This window comes from Pristiophorus japonicus, chromosome 2, assembly GCF_044704955.1.
Source record: "Pristiophorus japonicus isolate sPriJap1 chromosome 2, sPriJap1.hap1, whole genome shotgun sequence".
Lineage (NCBI taxonomy): Eukaryota > Metazoa > Chordata > Chondrichthyes > Pristiophoridae > Pristiophorus > Pristiophorus japonicus.
Window position 1 is genome coordinate 201,050,409 of NC_091978.1, and position 17,167 is coordinate 201,067,575.

The 17,167-nt window shown below is 41.7% G+C and overlaps 1 protein-coding gene across 1 annotated transcript in view; it reads left to right on the forward strand.

Moving 5' to 3' along the window:
- Positions 1 to 3,043: 3,043 nt before the first annotated feature.
- The window catches only part of adgra3 (adhesion G protein-coupled receptor A3), a 231,845-nt gene continuing 217,721 nt past the window's right edge, over positions 3,044 to 17,167 (forward strand). Inside the window, exon 1 of the mRNA XM_070870746.1 lies at positions 3,044 to 4,253. Within this exon, the coding sequence (XP_070726847.1) occupies positions 3,955 to 4,253 (299 nt within the window). The 5' untranslated portion in view covers positions 3,044 to 3,954. The remainder of the gene's footprint in view (positions 4,254 to 17,167) is intronic.

The window sequence follows — 17,167 nt, forward strand, 5'->3', positions numbered from 1 at the left end:
CGATGTGGAATGGGCAATGTGAATTTTCAGCGATGTTACGATCGCCCACCGAAAACACAAGTCCAAAACAAAAGCTTCCCTAGCAACTGCCTATGATGATGAATTTCTCACGATTAATTTGTGAGAGTTGGCATTACTGCATTTATCATCATCATCATAGGCAGTCCCTCGAAATCGAGGAAGACTTGCTTCCACTCTAAACGTGAGTTCTTAGGTGACTGAACAGTTCAATACACGAATTATAGTCTCTGTCACAGGTGGGACAGTCTTTGAAGGAAAGGGTGGGTGGGATTGGTTTGGCGCACGTGCCTTCCGCTGCCTGCGCTTGCTTTCTGCATGCTCTCGGCAATGAGACTCGAGGTGCTCAGCGCCCTCCCGGATGCACTTCCTCCACTTAGGGTGGTCCCCAGCCAGGGACTCCCAGGTGTCGATGGGGATGCTGCACTTTATCAAGGAGGCCCCGAGGGTGTCCTTGAAACGTTTCCTCTGCCCACCTTGGGCTCGCTTGCCGTGTAGGAGTTCCGAGTAGAGCACTTGCTTTGGGAGTCTTGTGTCAGGCATGCGAACAATGTGGCCTGTCCGACGGAGCTGGTCGAGTGTGGTCAGTGCTTCGATGCTGGGGATATTGGCCTGGTCAAGGACGCTAACGTTGGTGCATCTGTCCTCCCAGGGGATTTGCAGGATCTTGCGGAGATATCGTTGGTGGTATTTCTCCAGTGATTTGAGGTGTGTACTGTATATGGTCCACATCTCTGAGCTATACAGGAGGGAGGGTATCACTACAGCCCTGTAGACCATGAGCTTGGTGGCAGATTTGAGGGCCTGATCTTTGAACACTCTCTTCCTCGCATTCGATAAGGTGCCACACAAAAGGTTACTGCAGAAGATAGAGGTATGCGGAGTCAGAGGAAATGTATTCGCATGGATAGAGAATTGGCTGGCGAACAGAAAGCAAAGAGTCGGGATAACTGGGTCCTTTTCGGGTTGGAAATCGGTGGTTAGTGGTGTGTCACAGGGATCGGTGCTGGGACCACAACTGTTTACAATATACATAGATGACCTGGAAGAGGGGACAGAGTGTAGTGTAACAAAATTTGCAGATGACACAAAGATTAGTAGGAAAGCAGGTTGTGTAGAGGACACGGAGAGGCTGCAAAGAGATTTAGATAGGTTAAGCGAATGGGCTGAGGTTTGGCAGATGGAATACAATGTCGGAAAGTGTGAGGTCATCCACCTTGAGAAAAAAAACTGTAAAAGGGAATATTATTTGAATGGGGAGAAATTACAACATGCTGCGGTGCAGAGGGACCTGGGGGTCCTTGTGCATGAAACTCTTTTAGGAGTCAACAAAAAACATTAAACCGTGCCCCCCGATCTGGGGGAAACACCAACATTTACAAGGCCCTTTTTTTTTGTGGTTTTTTTTTGGGCACAGAATCAAATTTTTTCCAAGTGCCCCCTATAAAAGGGGAGGGGGACACTAAAAGCACCGGCAATTAAGACAAATTAACTTAAAAACATAAAATCAAATTAAAATTTGGTTGCCGGGCGTGATGATGCACTCCAGTCCCTCCGGTGCCCACCTCTCGCGGAAGGCCGCGAGCGTACCGGTGGACACCGCGTGCCCCATCTCCAAGGACACCCTGGACCGGATGTATGCGCGGAAGAGAGGCAGGCAGCCTGGCTGAACGACCCCCTCGACCGCCCGCTGCCTGGACCGGCTGATGGCCCCCTTGGCCGTGCCCAGGAGCAGTCCTACGAGGAGGCCCTCGGACCTACCCGCTCCCCTCCGCACAGGGTGCCCGAAGATCAGGAGTGTGGAATCCTTGTGCATGAATCCCAAAAAAAGTTAGTTTGCAGGTGCAGCAGGTAATCAGGAAGTTGAATGGAATGTTGGCCTTCATTGCAAGAGGGATGGAGTACAAAAGCAGGGAGGTCCTGCTGCAACTGTATAGGGTATTGGTAAGGCCGCACCTGGAGTACTGCGTGCAGTTTTGGTCACCTTACTCAAGGAAGGATATACTGGCTTTGGAGGGGGTACAGAGACGATTCACTACGCTGATTCCGGAGATGAGGGGGTTACCTTATGATGATAGATTGAGTAGACTGGGTCTTTACTCGTTGGAGTTCAGAAGGATGAGGGGTGATCTTATAGAAACATTTAAAATAATGAAAGGGATAGACAAGATAGAGGCGGTGAGGTTGTTTCCACTGGTCGGGGAGACTAGAACTAGGGGGCACAGCCTCAAAATACGGGGAAGCCAATTTAAAACCGAGTTGAGAAGGAATTTCTTCTCTCAGAGGGTTGTGAATCTGTGGAATTCTCTGCCCAAGGAAGCAGTTGAGGCTAGCTCATTGAATGTATACAAGTCACAGATAGATAGATTTTTAACCAATAAGGGAATTAAGGGTTACGGGGAGCGGGCGGGTAAGTGGAGCTGAGTCCACGGCCAGATCAGCCATGATCTTATTGAATGGCGGAGCAGGCTCGAGGGGCTAGATGGCCTACTCCTGTTCCTAATTCTTATATTCTTATGTTCCTCAGGCCTCTTCTCATCAATGTCTCCCCTTGATGATAATAGGCTCCCGAGCTATGGGAAGTGGTCCATGTTGCATTTATGTACTGCATTTATATAGAGCCTTTCACAACCCAAGGACATCCCAAAGCCCTTTGTACTCAATTAAGTAGGTTTGAAGTGTAGTCACTGTTGTAATGTTGGAACAAGGTTCACAACTTCAGTTAAACTTTTGAAACGCTGGAAACAGAACTTGGTGAGTTTTAATCTACAAATCTGTGGCCTGTCGGCAGTTAACCTGTAGAATTTTGATGTGCTCTAACTGGGAAACCACGATTGACTCTCGGCAGTTCACAGGTAGCAACTTATGAAACTGGGAAACTTTACAGCATGTTGGTCTCGTTGTCCTTCAGATGTGAAACACATTCCTCGAATAAAGTGACAACATTGAGTGGCTGACCCACTGAGCGAGGAGTCGTGCCCACTTGTGTGAGGAGGGGTTGGGTGACGTACTGGGAGCAGCTCAATATGGAGGCAGCAGGTCGGAGAGCGGCTCTGCAGTGACGGCAAGTTTCCAGGATCGAGCTCGCTGCAAAAAAACACAAAAGACCGCGTACACAACACTGCCCGCACGACTCGAGCTTTTCGGGGCTGGGGAAAAAAAACAACCAAAATCCCTTATCTTCCTCAACGCCGAAAAAAATCCCCGAAAGAAAAAAAAGTACAAAGCAAGATTGCATCGACCGTGTGTGTTTTTTTTTAATTTTCCGCCGAAGCGACGCAAAGTTGCACGCGCACGTTTCAAGTCCTTTCGGACTTTGACTCTTTCCAAACTGTATTTACTTCAGGAGAGGGAAAGTTTGGGCTCGAGCTGCGGGCCCCCTCCCAGGAGATTTGTTGAGAGGACTGAAGGATCGGGATTTCTTTGTGTGCCTGCAGGGTCTGTGCTGCTGGCGTTCGCTGAGCCCACTGCCGGGGTCAGGCTGCCATTCGCTCGCTGCTGGTTTACCGGCGGCCGCTGTGTGCTGGGCTCGGTGCTGGGGGCGGCCACACTCCTCCGCCTTGCCCGCCCGCCTCTCTCTCTCTCTGCCGGGATTTCTCTCCTGGATGTTGCCGCCGAAGAAGCTGCTGCTCGAGTCGAGCGACACAAAGAGATGTGGACTGATTCCGGGTGGGGACCGGCATTAACAAAAACATGAAGCCTATTGAAGATCTGGAGCCCGCCGACGATGCTTTCAGGGACGTTTAAGTTTTGCAAACCGTGTGTGTGAAGATCGTGGAGCCGGGCATTGTGTTTCACCATTTCCATTGCAGGCTTTGAATAGAGAATTACTGTGCATTGCAGGCCTTGGTGACCGGGCTTTATATTCGTTTTGCTTAAAAAGAATCCCATACAGACCACAGGAAAGTTTGTATCTTTTACTGAGATTTGTGACTGATGAAGTTTGCAACTGTATTTATACAAAAAAGAACCATACAAAAAATGAAATCTCGTATCGCAGGCGTGTATGTGGAATTGTCAGGGGTGGTTTTATTGCTGGCGGTCGGTAGTTGTATTTCGGTACCGAGTGGCTGTAAACGCTTGGATGAACGTCCAAAAAACGCCGGGAAACTCTCTCCCTCATCCCCAGCAGCCACCCCAGTCCCCGGGACAGCCGACAAGAAAGTGGTGTGTACCAATTTGGAGCTGACTGAACTTTTCCCACCAGACACCCTCTCTAACAGGACAGTTACTTTGTAAGTATGAAGTCTTCACAACCTTTACAAAAAAATTGGCAGCGATACTTTGTATCCTAAAAGTTTTAAGTTATGGCGAAGTTACCAGAACGGTCTATATTTCAATGGGTCGCTTTAAATGTGGTTCTGAACATTTAGTTCTCAAGATTTGAAAGGCCATGTAATTGATACCAAAGAACAAATGCTTATTTAGTGAAAGCAGTGACTGTGTTCCCCATAACGATTGTAGAGGGTTTTGTAAATGCACAAAAGTATTAGAATCATAGAATGATACAGCACAGGAGGCGGCCATTCGGTTATTTGGTAGAGCTATCCAATTAGGCTCATTCCCCTGCTCTTTCTCCATTGCTCTTGATCAAAATGAAGAAACTGGCGATAGCTTAGATGGGCGCAATTTACTCTTGTTTAAAAAATAATCTTGTTTTCTTCTGAAGGCGTACTTTAGAAACTCGCGACCTTGCCTCGTAATTACATATTCCCTTCTCTCCCATATAGTTATTTACAATTTGTAACTTGCCAGATTCTTCATAAAAGCTTTAGTTTTTGCCGGAGGGGGTGGGCTCAATGCAATTATCTTGCCTATAAATACATTTTCAAATTCGTACACAGTTCTGTAATCTAGGAATACCAGTGTGCTCTTTTACTAAAATATTCACTAAAAAGGCTGTTGTTTAAATAAGCATCTGCATCTGTTTTCTGTATTAAAGTGACTCTGCATATTGTAGACAACATGCATGTATTGTAAAGAGTGTTCCTATAATATCCAGTTCCTTGTGCTAATTGAATTCGCATTTTCATAGGCTCATCTACACAATACACTTATTTTCCAAATAACTTCCACTTATTGATAATTGCCACTAACTGCTTTGGAAAGGTATTGCTGCAGACCTTTGTCTACAGATATTGTACTACCCTATATATGTTGTAATGTGAATGTACCATCAATGGACAACAACTGCAATGTTGGTTTTAAGATGCTTGGTTTTGCACTGATGCTGCAGTTATAGCATAAGTGAGACCTGAATTTGACTCATTTCACTTCACTTTGGAGTCAATTTTGATCTTGGTACCCAATTCACACTGAACAAGTTTAACATTGATATGAAGCTGAAATTGCTTTGCACCAAGCCATACGTGCAGCATGAATGTAGCAGAATTTTTTTCAAGTTTATATATAATATGATAGAAAGACTATTCATGGTTTTGATTGAAGTTTTTCTTTCTCGTGATTTAACTGTAAAATGAGTATTCTGTTTGACCATGTCCAATAATACTTTTAACAGCTCTGTGAAATCATGTGCTTCGGGCAGCAAAATTCAGTGTGATGCACTAATATGGCGAGGAAAGCTGGGGAATGCTTTTATTTATATATAAAAAAGCAAACTGCCAACAGGTAATTGGAAAAATCTGAATTGAAACTCATTTGTGCAGCTGAAATAATATTTGTAACTAGGATAAACTAGATATATAAACTGACATGCCTGTGAAATAGAAATTCTTTTGAGCATAGGATTTTTGTGTGGTTATTAAATGTCCCAGTTGCATTCTTTGGAATATAATTCCAATCTTACAAATGTAAGCATAAGAAAAGTCAAAATCTAGAACAGGCCATTTGGGATATCAAAGCTCACTTCTTCTAATCTGCCTAACTTTTTCATTATGGCATTCAGAAACTGGAATCCAATATTTCATCTCAAAATTTTGAATTGAAACTGAAATATTATCTAGTCATTGTATTAGAGCACTATGCAGGATGTTTAGTTTATATAGTGTTTTTATACTTGGCTTTCCCTCCCACACGCTGCTCAGTTCATGAACTGACCTGCATTAGGGAAGGAGAATTTCCTGCATGCTGCTAGTAGATGGCTGAAGAGTGGCATTGGCAGAGGTTTGGGACTGAGTTACAATCTTGTCTTTAAGATCCCTGGTCCAATAAGATGTATATGTGAAGAGCGAGAATTCCATGGCTTCAAAGAAAATATTTTGCAGACTAATTAGATTTGAAGATGTGAACTGAATGTTTTCTTCTCAGTCACTTCTTTTTGAGTCAGTAAATTTGCTGGATGGATTGTGTGGTGTGTAACAGCAGTTGCAGGCAGGCAAATAGCAAAAGATGTTCCAGTTAGACCACTCTCAAATCCATGTTGTAGTAGTTTTGGGATTTGGGTAATTTATTTTTCTTTAACATTCTTTTGTAATTGTGGGTATAGAATTTATCGCTGCACTTTTGAATTTTAATAATTGATTATGAAGACCCAGAGAGAGGATATATTTGTTGAGTAGTATGGAAATGAGTGAGGAAATGATTAGATGTTTGCTATGTGAGATCAGGCATACTGTTTTGATACTGGTGTGCTGATAGAAAATGCACGACTAGAGTGAAGTGTGAAGTGTCAGAACACTGACTGATCATATGAAGTGTTGCATAGTGGAGACTGCACCAGATTCACTTTGGCACACACTGGATTATGTAGATGATGTATGACATGAGAGAGAAATTTAATTGTTTATGTTGTGTATGTTCTGTGACTGTTAGGAACTGCTTATTAATAAGTCTCTAAATTTGGTGGCAAAAGTGCTTTAATCTCCAGGTAAAAAACAACCGTTTAGAATAGTGCAACTGTAAATAAATAGTAAAGGACTGCTCTGGTATAATGACCTGGAGAGTATTTAGGATTAAAAGGTCATGACAAGGATATGACTGAGATCTTTAAAGTATGCATGCTTTTTCCAGTGTACTCCCAATAAAATAGGGCAGCCCTGTTCATATACATTACCATTGCAATTACCATACAAGGATCCAGTTTCTGTGTGGTTAGGACATTTAATTTTTTTTCACCATCAGCTTGACTAATCCGTTTTAGTTGAATAGGAAAATTATTCCGTTCCATGTCTGAAATGAAATTACAATTTTAATATTTTCATTGGCTTGCAATTTATCCTTTGAGGAAATGTCAATACAATCTGAATCTTTTGTTAATCTTATAATCTTAGAATTTCTGGAACCACAATTGCAGTCGAATGCCACACATCTAAACTGTTCAATTGAATAAACCAATTTCTAGTTAAGTTGGATTTAGTTGGGGCTAGTTCAGATACAAGGCATTCTAAAATTTGAATTTAGAACAAAAACTTGCATGAAAATATTTGAATTTTCTATTATATGTAGACAGTGTGGTTGATGCCTGTTTACTTTCAGAAATCATTTGACAGTGTCCTTTACAACAGACTTAAAGCTGAGGAAAAGTTTGTTATCTGGTTAGATAATAGGAGGCTGTGATTAGTCAATGGGAATTGTTCCAGTTCGGTGGTGGTAAGTGGGGTCCCACAATACTGTGGTTGCCGTTCTGAGTTATTAATGACTGTTCTGAGAATATTATTAGCAGATGATACCCAAGTTTAGGAAATGTGTTTTGTATTAAAGTCTGAATATTTTGTTCATATGGTGGCACTTGGTGAGTTCATGATTTGAAATATTGGTACCCCTGTATTACAATCAAAGTTACATACAGAAGTTGTAGACAAGAAGAAATAACTGGGAGATACAAATACAAATACAAGTACAACTGAAATTTATTACCAAGTACATATTTTGTTAAACAGAAAACTACAGGGCAAAGCTTTGTGACACACTTATTTTGGAGTTTCTGCCTTTAAAATATAACCTTGAAAAAAATTAGATCACCTAATATCCTTGGAAATGAATCAGTGAAACTTGCATTTGGCTTCTTGATTTGAGGGAAGCAATTCCGTATCTTTTATCATCAGAGCATTAACAGGAAATCATTGGTTACAACCTCCGAGCTTAGATCCTGGAACATAACTGATTCAAGTTCCTTTTCAGTATTGTGCTCTCTCAGATCAAGTCAATCACCAATTAGTGGAGTGTGCTGCTCTTTAGTACAGTTCTCACAGTGCTGCATTTAGCCACTAGGTAATGTAAAGGATAACACTTAACTACATTGAAGAAGGATACTCTCCCTGTCATGCCTGTGCCAGCTTGTTGCTTATTCAAACCAGAATGAATTCCACTTTGCATCCTATGGAAAACCTCCATTAAATCTCCTGTTAACTCTATGCTTTCTAGAGCTATAATGCAATGCAATATATTGCACACAGTGCTCTTAACTATGGCCTATACATTGCTGTATAAATTTATCAATGCACTTAATCTCTTTATAAAACTCAAAATGCTATTGATCTTTCTTGGGGTTTTATCTACCATTGTTTTTTTTAATTGCCCTCTGTGGCATAATGTTCTAGAAAATTGTCTCAAATGCATTCCATGATCTCATCCTCCAAGCTACTTTTGCCAATTTGGTTTGCTCAGTCTATGAGGATTAAAGTTCCCTATGATTAATGCATTACCTTTGTTGCATGGTTCTCTAATTTCTTGATTTATACTTTGTCCAACACTATAATTACTATTAGGGGACCTATAAATTACTCCCAACAGTGTTTTCTGCCCTTTTGTTATTTCTTAGCTTCATCAATACCTTTATTTTCTAAAAGTCACGGCCCCTAGACATTTTAGTTCCTAACCTTGGTCAACTTGCAACTTGCCTCTGTAATGGCTACTGGATCAAACCCAGTTATCTCTATTTGTGCCATTAACTCTTTTGTCTTGTTATGAATGTTTCATGTATTCAGATATAATGCCATTAATTTTATCTTTTTACTACTTTTCCCTGATGTGCCATTAGTCGCTGATGCCCATTACCATTACTGTATTAAAATCTCTTCCCCTTCCTGACACATTCTACTTGATACCCAAATCGCTACTCGACTCTACAGACTTTTTTTTTCTTCAGACTTAGAAATTTACCCTTGTCTGAATTCTTCCTCCCCTTAATAATTTAAAGCCCTATCTACCACTGGTCCTGGCCCATCTTGAGTGGAGTCAGTTCTAAAGGCTCAGCTCCCTCTTTCCCCAGTACTGCCAGTACCCCATGAAGTGAACCCCTTGGCTCCCACACCACTCCTTCACGCATTTAAACCTCTAATCTGTTTGTTCCTATGCCAATTTATGTATGGCTCAAGTAGCAATCCAGAGATTATTACCTTTTTGAGGCTCTGCTTTTTAGTTTGAACCCTAACTCCTCAAGCTCCCTCAGCAGAACTTTATTCTTAGTTCTACCTACATAATTTGTTTCTACATGGACCACAACAGCTGGATTCTACCCCCCTCCTTCTCCAAGTTCTTCACCAGACACAAGGAGATGTCCTTAACCCTGGCACTGGGCAGGAAACACAGCTTTCAAAACTCCCGGTTGTGGCTGCAAAGAACAGTATCTATCCCCCGATTATACTATCCCCTATCACTGGGCCCAATTTTGGCCATGACTTGCATCAATTTTTTTGGAGTAAGTTGGTTTTTCTGAGAAGTTTAAAAAAAAAACATTTTCCCCAATAAACTTGCTTCAGAGTAACTTAGTTAGGTACGATTTTTTTTAAGTTCAGTTTTTTTTTCAAAGGGGGCGTTCCCAGACACTTACGCCAGTTTTGGCCATTTATGCCACTTTGGCCAGCTAACACTTGCACCAAATCGACTTAAGTCAGCGTATGTGGCCAGCTCTGAAAAATGTTGCGGACAGTTAAGAAATCAGTGCAGGTAAGTAAGTAAGGACCTGCACCCAAACATTCCAAATAAAAGTTTAAAATAACTAAATAAAAATAAAGAACTCAGGTAAACAATTGATTAACAATTAAATATTTGTGGTAAATCCTACCTTGGGCAGGGGAAGGCAGTGGGCTGGCCTGTATGGGAGGCCATTCGGCGTGGGATAGGGGCGGCCGGCAAAGATGCATGGGGGGGGGGGGGCCGCCGTCATCCATGGGTGATTGTACCATCTCTTCCAACTATTTTGTTTTACTTTTTATATGGCTTAAAATGCCTTTATGTTTCAGTTTTCTTTTAATCAAGGTATTTAAGGAGCTCTATTTAATAATACACACACTTTTTGCCTTCTACAAATATGAGATATAGAGTATGCAAAATATATTTAAAGATTTCCATTGCTGATTCATCAACCTGTTTTACTAACTTTTCTTCCAGTTCATTTGAGCTCGTTCCCTCCTTATCTCATATTGGTACATTGAACCTAACTATGTTGTGGCCACTATTTCCCAATTGTTCTCCTAGTTTCATATCAGTTATTTGCCTTATTTATTTTCCAAGAACTAAATCAAGCTATCCTTTCCTTGTGGAACTAGAAATGTACTGATCCAGGAAGCAGTTTTGCAAGCATTCTTCGACCACATCTATTGCCTTTATTCCACTCTATCTTGTGGGTGTTAAAATTACCCAACATTATTGCCTTTTTTTTTTGCAGATCTCTGACCTGTGTGCTGATTGCTCCCTCTATTTTAGCTCATTGTTTTGGTCAGTAAAGCATGCTGAGAAATATATAATTTCCCTTCCAATTAACTCTATCCATACAAATTCTGTCTTAACACAACCTCCAGGACATCTTGATGTTTTACCAGTGTGATAGAATACTTTACTAACACAGCTTTCTTTCGCTCCTCATCTTTCCTGAACATTTTATAATCAGGACTATTGTGCTGCCAGTCCTATACAAACCTAAGGTATGTCTTCATTCTAGCTAGTATATTTTTGACCCGTATTATTTTTTTCTGCTTCCTTCACTTAATTTTTTGATCTCCCTTGCTGCTTCAACTACAATACTTTTATCTGATTATTTCATAGCCTGTTTCATTCACTTTTCCCTCTGATATTTTTTTTCTCTATTTGAGCTAAGCCTAGTGATTTTGTTCCAAAAGCTTTATTAATCCTCTCTCCCTCTCTGGTCCCAAACCTAGAATTTTCCAGCATTGCCATAATAGTTTGAATCCTCTCCCACTTCTATTTTTATTTGTCTGCATGAGCTTTTATGCTGCTGCAGTTTTAGTTTGGCCCTACATTACAACAGTGACTACACTTCAAAAGTACTTCATTGGATGTAATGTGCTTTTGAATGTCCAATGGTTGTGAAGATGCTATATAAATGCAAGTCTGTCTTTCAAGTGGAGATCATTCTTTCAGTATAGCCTTCCCTTGTTCCAGAACGCAAACCAATGCCCCAAGAATGTGAACCTTTCCCTCCTGTGTCGGCCCTGACCTTTCTAATCTTCCACTTCTTTACCTGTCCAGTGCATGGCACAGGAAGCAATTTGGAGCTCACCACCCTTGAAAATAATGCCTAACTTTTTAAACTCTCTCTACAAGACCTCAAATATACTTCTATTCATGTCACTGATTCTAACATGGACCATTACATTTGGCTGCTATCTCTCCCTTTCAAGAAGTGTTTCACCCACTCCATGATGCCCTTCACTCTGGCACTAGGTAGGCAACATACCATTCAGAAGTCCCAGTCATGACTGGGGGAAAAAAAAGGGCTGGCTGTAACCCCAGTAAAGAATCCCCTATTATTCCCATTGTCCTATAGTCCACATGCCTCTCGGCTCCCCTTCAGTAGTCCAATGCTGTACTGTGTCACAATGTTGCTCAGGACCAGCCTCCTCTGTATCGCTGTTATTGTCCAGTTCATACTTGTCAATCCCTATTTGTCCATTGGACAGTTCCAGCAACTCGGTTCCCTGTACCTGAGAGTCAGGTGTTCCTCTGCTGTTCCTGTGGGCGGTGACTCAGTTGTCTGTTTCTCCGTTGTCCGATCGGAATTGCCTCGCAACCTTTAAAAAGTTAAAAAAGTTAGGCATTATTTTCAAGAGTGGTAAGCTCCAAATTGCTTCCTGTTCCATGCACTGGACAGATAAAGAAGTGGAAGATTAGAAAGGTCAGGGCCGACACAGGAGGGAAAGGTTCACATTCTTGGGGTTTCTGGAGAGTGTAATCCAGAAACCCCCTCATGCTGTCTAATTTTGCAGAGTATGACCAATTGCTGCTAAATTTCAGAGGTCCTCTACTCCAGAGAATTAATTTTCCAATGCATAGTGCCACTGTGCTGCCCCTAGATATGCTGTGGATATAGATGGCCCATGTATTACACTCCACACATACCACGAGGGACCCCCACAACACCATCCTTCCGTGTCTAACATGAGCATGTAGATAATGCTAGCCTGGACTCCCACTCGCACCATCTCTTGCAAGAATCAAACTTTTCTTGCTCACTTTGGTAGGTTTATTATAGAAAAAAAAGTAGCCAGTCCAATTGTGCCTCAATGCTGAACTCCTAACTCTTGGACTGCCTGTTGCACCTTAAGCAAACGTTCAACAGACAGATGTTCATCCCATTAATCTGAGCTGGATTTATACCAAGATCCCAGATATCAAAGGTCAGTGTTTAATCCGCTGTGCCACCCAATGTCATCTTAATTCCTTTTCTGTTATTTCTAGTGTGTTCTATATCTTTCTCTAGTGTGCCTACATTTTTGGTTACACTTAGATTTGTTAAAATTGATAAATTTTTATTTACTCTCTCCACCACATCTCCATCTTCCACCACTAGATTTTTTCCCCCTTGATCAGAGTGGCCATACCTTCTCCTTAACTATTTTATTTTAATATTCTGCATATATAATTCCTTACTATTTACTTTTATTTATCTGTTGGCCTATTTCTTCTATTTTAGCAGTTCTGATCTCGCTCGTCACCTCACGATTAGAATTTTTTCAGTATTGTTAGCCTAGTTTTATCATGAATCTTTTTAAGTTTTAGTTTTGTTTCAGTTTATCCACATTACTCTCTCATTTGATGCACCTCCTTTTTGGTCTTCTAGGAGTACAGTATATCTAATTTGTATCTTGCATCTGAAGAGGCCATTATCCTATTTGCTAACTTTCAGTCTCATTAATTTGAAGCAGATCCCTTCTTATCCCCCTGAAGCTATCCTCTTCCCATTCCAGAGTCTTCGACTCTTCAGATAACGCTTCTTTCTTAGTTGGATGAGAAACATACTGATCTAGGAAGCAGTCTTGGAATGCATCAAAAAAATGTTCTACACTTTGACAACATACTAGTTTGCATTAATTGAGCTTTTGAAATCTGTGCTTGATTGCCTTTTTGAGGGTCAAGGAGAGGATTTTTTGAGGTTTTGTGTCTGGCTATTCATCTCTCGGGAGATTAAACAAATTGGGTCCAGTCCAATATAATACAAATTATTGGAAGGAGAGGGTCAAAAGGCATTTTCTTATGGTCCTACTTACTATTCTCTGGTCTTTGCCTATTCTGCCCTTCACTTGGAGTCCTGCAATATTTTCTTTAAAGCTTCACTTCCTTACCCCAATGTGTAAGGAAGTACTTTAGGTACACTTTGTGTACTAAACTAACGCATGGCATAGATGACTGTGTTATGTGAAGACTGACGGCATGGACCTACATCTCTGACAGTTCATTTATATATCATATAAGAACATAAGATTAGGAGCAGAAGTAGGCCATTCGGCCCTTTGAGCCTGCTCCTTCATTCAATCAGATCATGGCTGATCTTCTACATCCCTTTGTAGCCTCTTTGCATCCTCCTCACAACTTACTTTCCCACCTAGCTCTGTTTTTTTTTGTTATATTTATTCGTTCACTGGATGTGTGTGTCGCTGGCAAGGCCTGTATTTATTGCCCATCCCTAATTGCATTTGAGAATGTAGTGGTGAGCCACCGCGTTGAACCGCTGCATTTCTTGTGGTGAAGGTACTCCCACGGTGCTGACTTTGTCGTAGCAGTTTGGTACAATTGAGTGGCTTGTTAGGCCATTTCAGAGGGCAGTTAAGAGTCAGCCATCTTGCTGTGGGTCTGGAGTCACACATAGGCCAGACCGGGTAAGGACGGCAGATCTCCTTCCCTAAAGACATTAGTGAACCAGATGGGCTTTTACAATAATCTGGTAGTTTCATGTTCACCATTACTAATGCTAGCTTTTTAATTCCGGATTTATTTAATTAACTGAATTTAGATTCCCCTATCTTCTGTGGTGGGATTTGAACTCGCATCTCTGATTTATTAGTCCAGACCTCTGAGTTACAAGTCTAGTAACATAACCATATATTGTCAGCAAACTTGGATACAATGCACTCGGTCCCCTCATTTAAGTCATTGATATAGATTGTAAATAGCTAAGACCCAAGCACTGATCCTTGCGGTACCCACTAGTTACAGTCTACCAACTCAGAAATGATCCGTTTATTCCTGCTCTATTTTCTGTCCATTAACGAATCCTCAATCCATGCTAATATAGTACCTGCAATCCAATGAGCCCTAATTTTGTGTAATAACCTATTGTGGCACCTTATCGACTGCTTTTGAAAATCCAAATGGACTACATCCACTGGTTCCCCCTTACCCCCTTATCTACCCTGCTAGTTGCAGCCTCAAAAAACTATTAATTTGTCAAATACAATTTTCCTTTCATAATATGATTGAGCAGTCAATACATATTTATGATTTTTTTTTAAGTGCCCTGTTCTCGTGTCCTGAATAATAGATTCTAACATTTTCCTGACGTCAGGCTAGCTGGTTTATAGCTCCCTGTTTTCTCTCTCCTTGTCTTGAATAGTGGGATTGCATTAGCTACCTTCCAATCTGTGGGGACCGTCTATAATCTTATGGAAGATCAAAACCATTGCATCCACTGTAGCCTTCTGTTGCCACTTCTTTTAGAATCCTACGATGTAGGCCATCAGGCTTGGGGGATTTGTCGGCCTTTAGTCCCATTAATTTCTCCAGCACTATTTCTTTACTAATACTACTCTCTTTAAGTTTCTTATTTTCACTAGACCCTTGGTTCCCCACTATTTCTGGATTTTTTTTTTAATCTTCTACTTTGAAGGATATTTGTTCAAAGTCTCTGCCATTTCCTTATTCACTTGTACCCTGTATCAAGTTTATCTCAAGAATTAGGTTTCCACTTTTACATGTATTCTTTTCTCCTTTTCCCTTTTGGTTTCTGTGTTGTGCACTTTATTTGTTACAGTTGTTAGAGAAAACAAGAGAAGTTTCCAAGGGGAATAATAAATAGAAAAATATGGTTTTATATTCTCAAAACAAGTTATGCCAAATATTTGTGACCAGTATTGTGGGAGTACGTAAGGTCCACATACAGCAAATTAACAATTATGGATCTATTAAATACTTTCATAATTGTTGCGCTTCATTTCCAATCTATTTAACCACTGCAGCCAGTGCACCCATGTCTTTAGGGATGGCTGATCTTAATCAAACTATGTTGAACAAATAAATTACTGTTTATTGAAAAAGTGGCTATTGTACTTTACATACCCACGAGTCAGGTTTCATTGTTTTGTTACACAGCCCAATTTACAATGAAATGGGTTTAGCCCTTTGTGGTTGGCCAATGAATACTCAGTAATTTCAGTCATGTGAACTGGGACTCATTCAGTGCGGTCCAATACATTAAAATGCAAGGTGCTGAATGCATGGCTGAGCGTTGGTCTGTTTATTTTTCTCTAGACATGATACTTAATATGTCCATTTGATTATTGGTAGAATTCAGTTATAAATTATAACTGTGCACAGTCCCATTTAGTTTATAATGGATAATTTGATGAATTTAGAATTTTTGTTATTTTTTTAAAAATTCAAGTGAACTCAAAAATCAGAAAATAACTCAATTGCCACAACAGAATTAATATGCATCATTGTTACTCTGCTTGACCACAGGAGGTTGTGTTCTCGTAATTATCATTTCAATTTAATTCAGTTTGTTGCCGTCTGCCTGTAGTGTGGGAAACTGGTTGGTTTTTCTAATCACTTGGGGTGTTATTATGTGCATAAGATGCCCACTGATTAGGTTATGAAGTATTGTGGTTTCAAGTGATTTTAATGTGATAAGATGGACCTGGATTTTCTTTTTGTTTTCTCCAGAAAATAAATCTAATTTCATTAAAAATTTCTAAAAGCCTGAACTTAGAAGGGGAAGGAACAGTTTTCATTTGAAGGGGAAGGAAAGTCAGGGGAGTTAGTTTTATTTAAATTCATCAGGTTTCCTTGCTGCCAAGGTGCTCAGTGACATCATCAATGAAGAGACACCCAGAACAACTACATCAAATGCAAATATTAGAGTTGTTCGAATTCCTTGTATTTAACCATATTTTCTAACTTGCAGTTTCCATTACTTTTTGGAGAACCATCTTTCCCTCTTCTCTCAAATTTCTGAATCCTGATTTTGTTTTAATATAAATGATCATTTAGCTAATGCTGACACTGTGAAGCTTCACTGTTGACAGTTATTCTGCCCCACGCCCACTACATAGCTCCAAATTTTGAGTAGAAGTATCCCATCTGGTAATGTGGATCATGAGTTCTTGTTGCTTATGCATACTCATGGAGATGATGTGCTTCTGCGATTTGCATTTCGTGCAATTTCTGATTTTTTTTTTACCATCTCAACAAAGAGGCTGCCAAGAACAGGATTGCGAATCGAGGAGGAGGAGGAGGAGGAGGAGGAGGAGGGGTGGGGGGAGGAGAAGAGGAAGAGGAGGAGGAGGAGGGGAGGAGGAGGAGGAGGAGGAGGGGTGGGGGGAAGAGGAGGAGGGGAGGGGGGGGGGGAAGAGGAGGAGGGGAGGGGGGGGGAGAGGAGGGGAGGGGGGGGGAAGAGGAGGAGGAGGAGGGGAGGGGGGGGAAGAGGAGGAGGGGAGGGGGGGGGAAGAGGAGGAGGGGAGGGGGGGGGGAAGAGGAGGAGGGGAGGGGGGGGGGGGGAAGAGGAGGAGGGGAGGGGGGGGGGGGGAAGAGGAGGAGGGGAGGGGGGGGGGGGAAGAGGAGGAGGGGAGGGGGGGGGGAAGAGGAGGAGGGGAGGGGGGGGGGAAGGGAGGAGGGGAGGGGGGGGGGGAAGAGGAGGAGGGGAGGGGGGGGGGGAAGAGGAGGAGGGGAGGGGGGGGGGGAAGAGGAGGAGGGGAGGGGGGGGGGAAGAGGAGGAGGAGGGGGGGGGGGGGAAGAG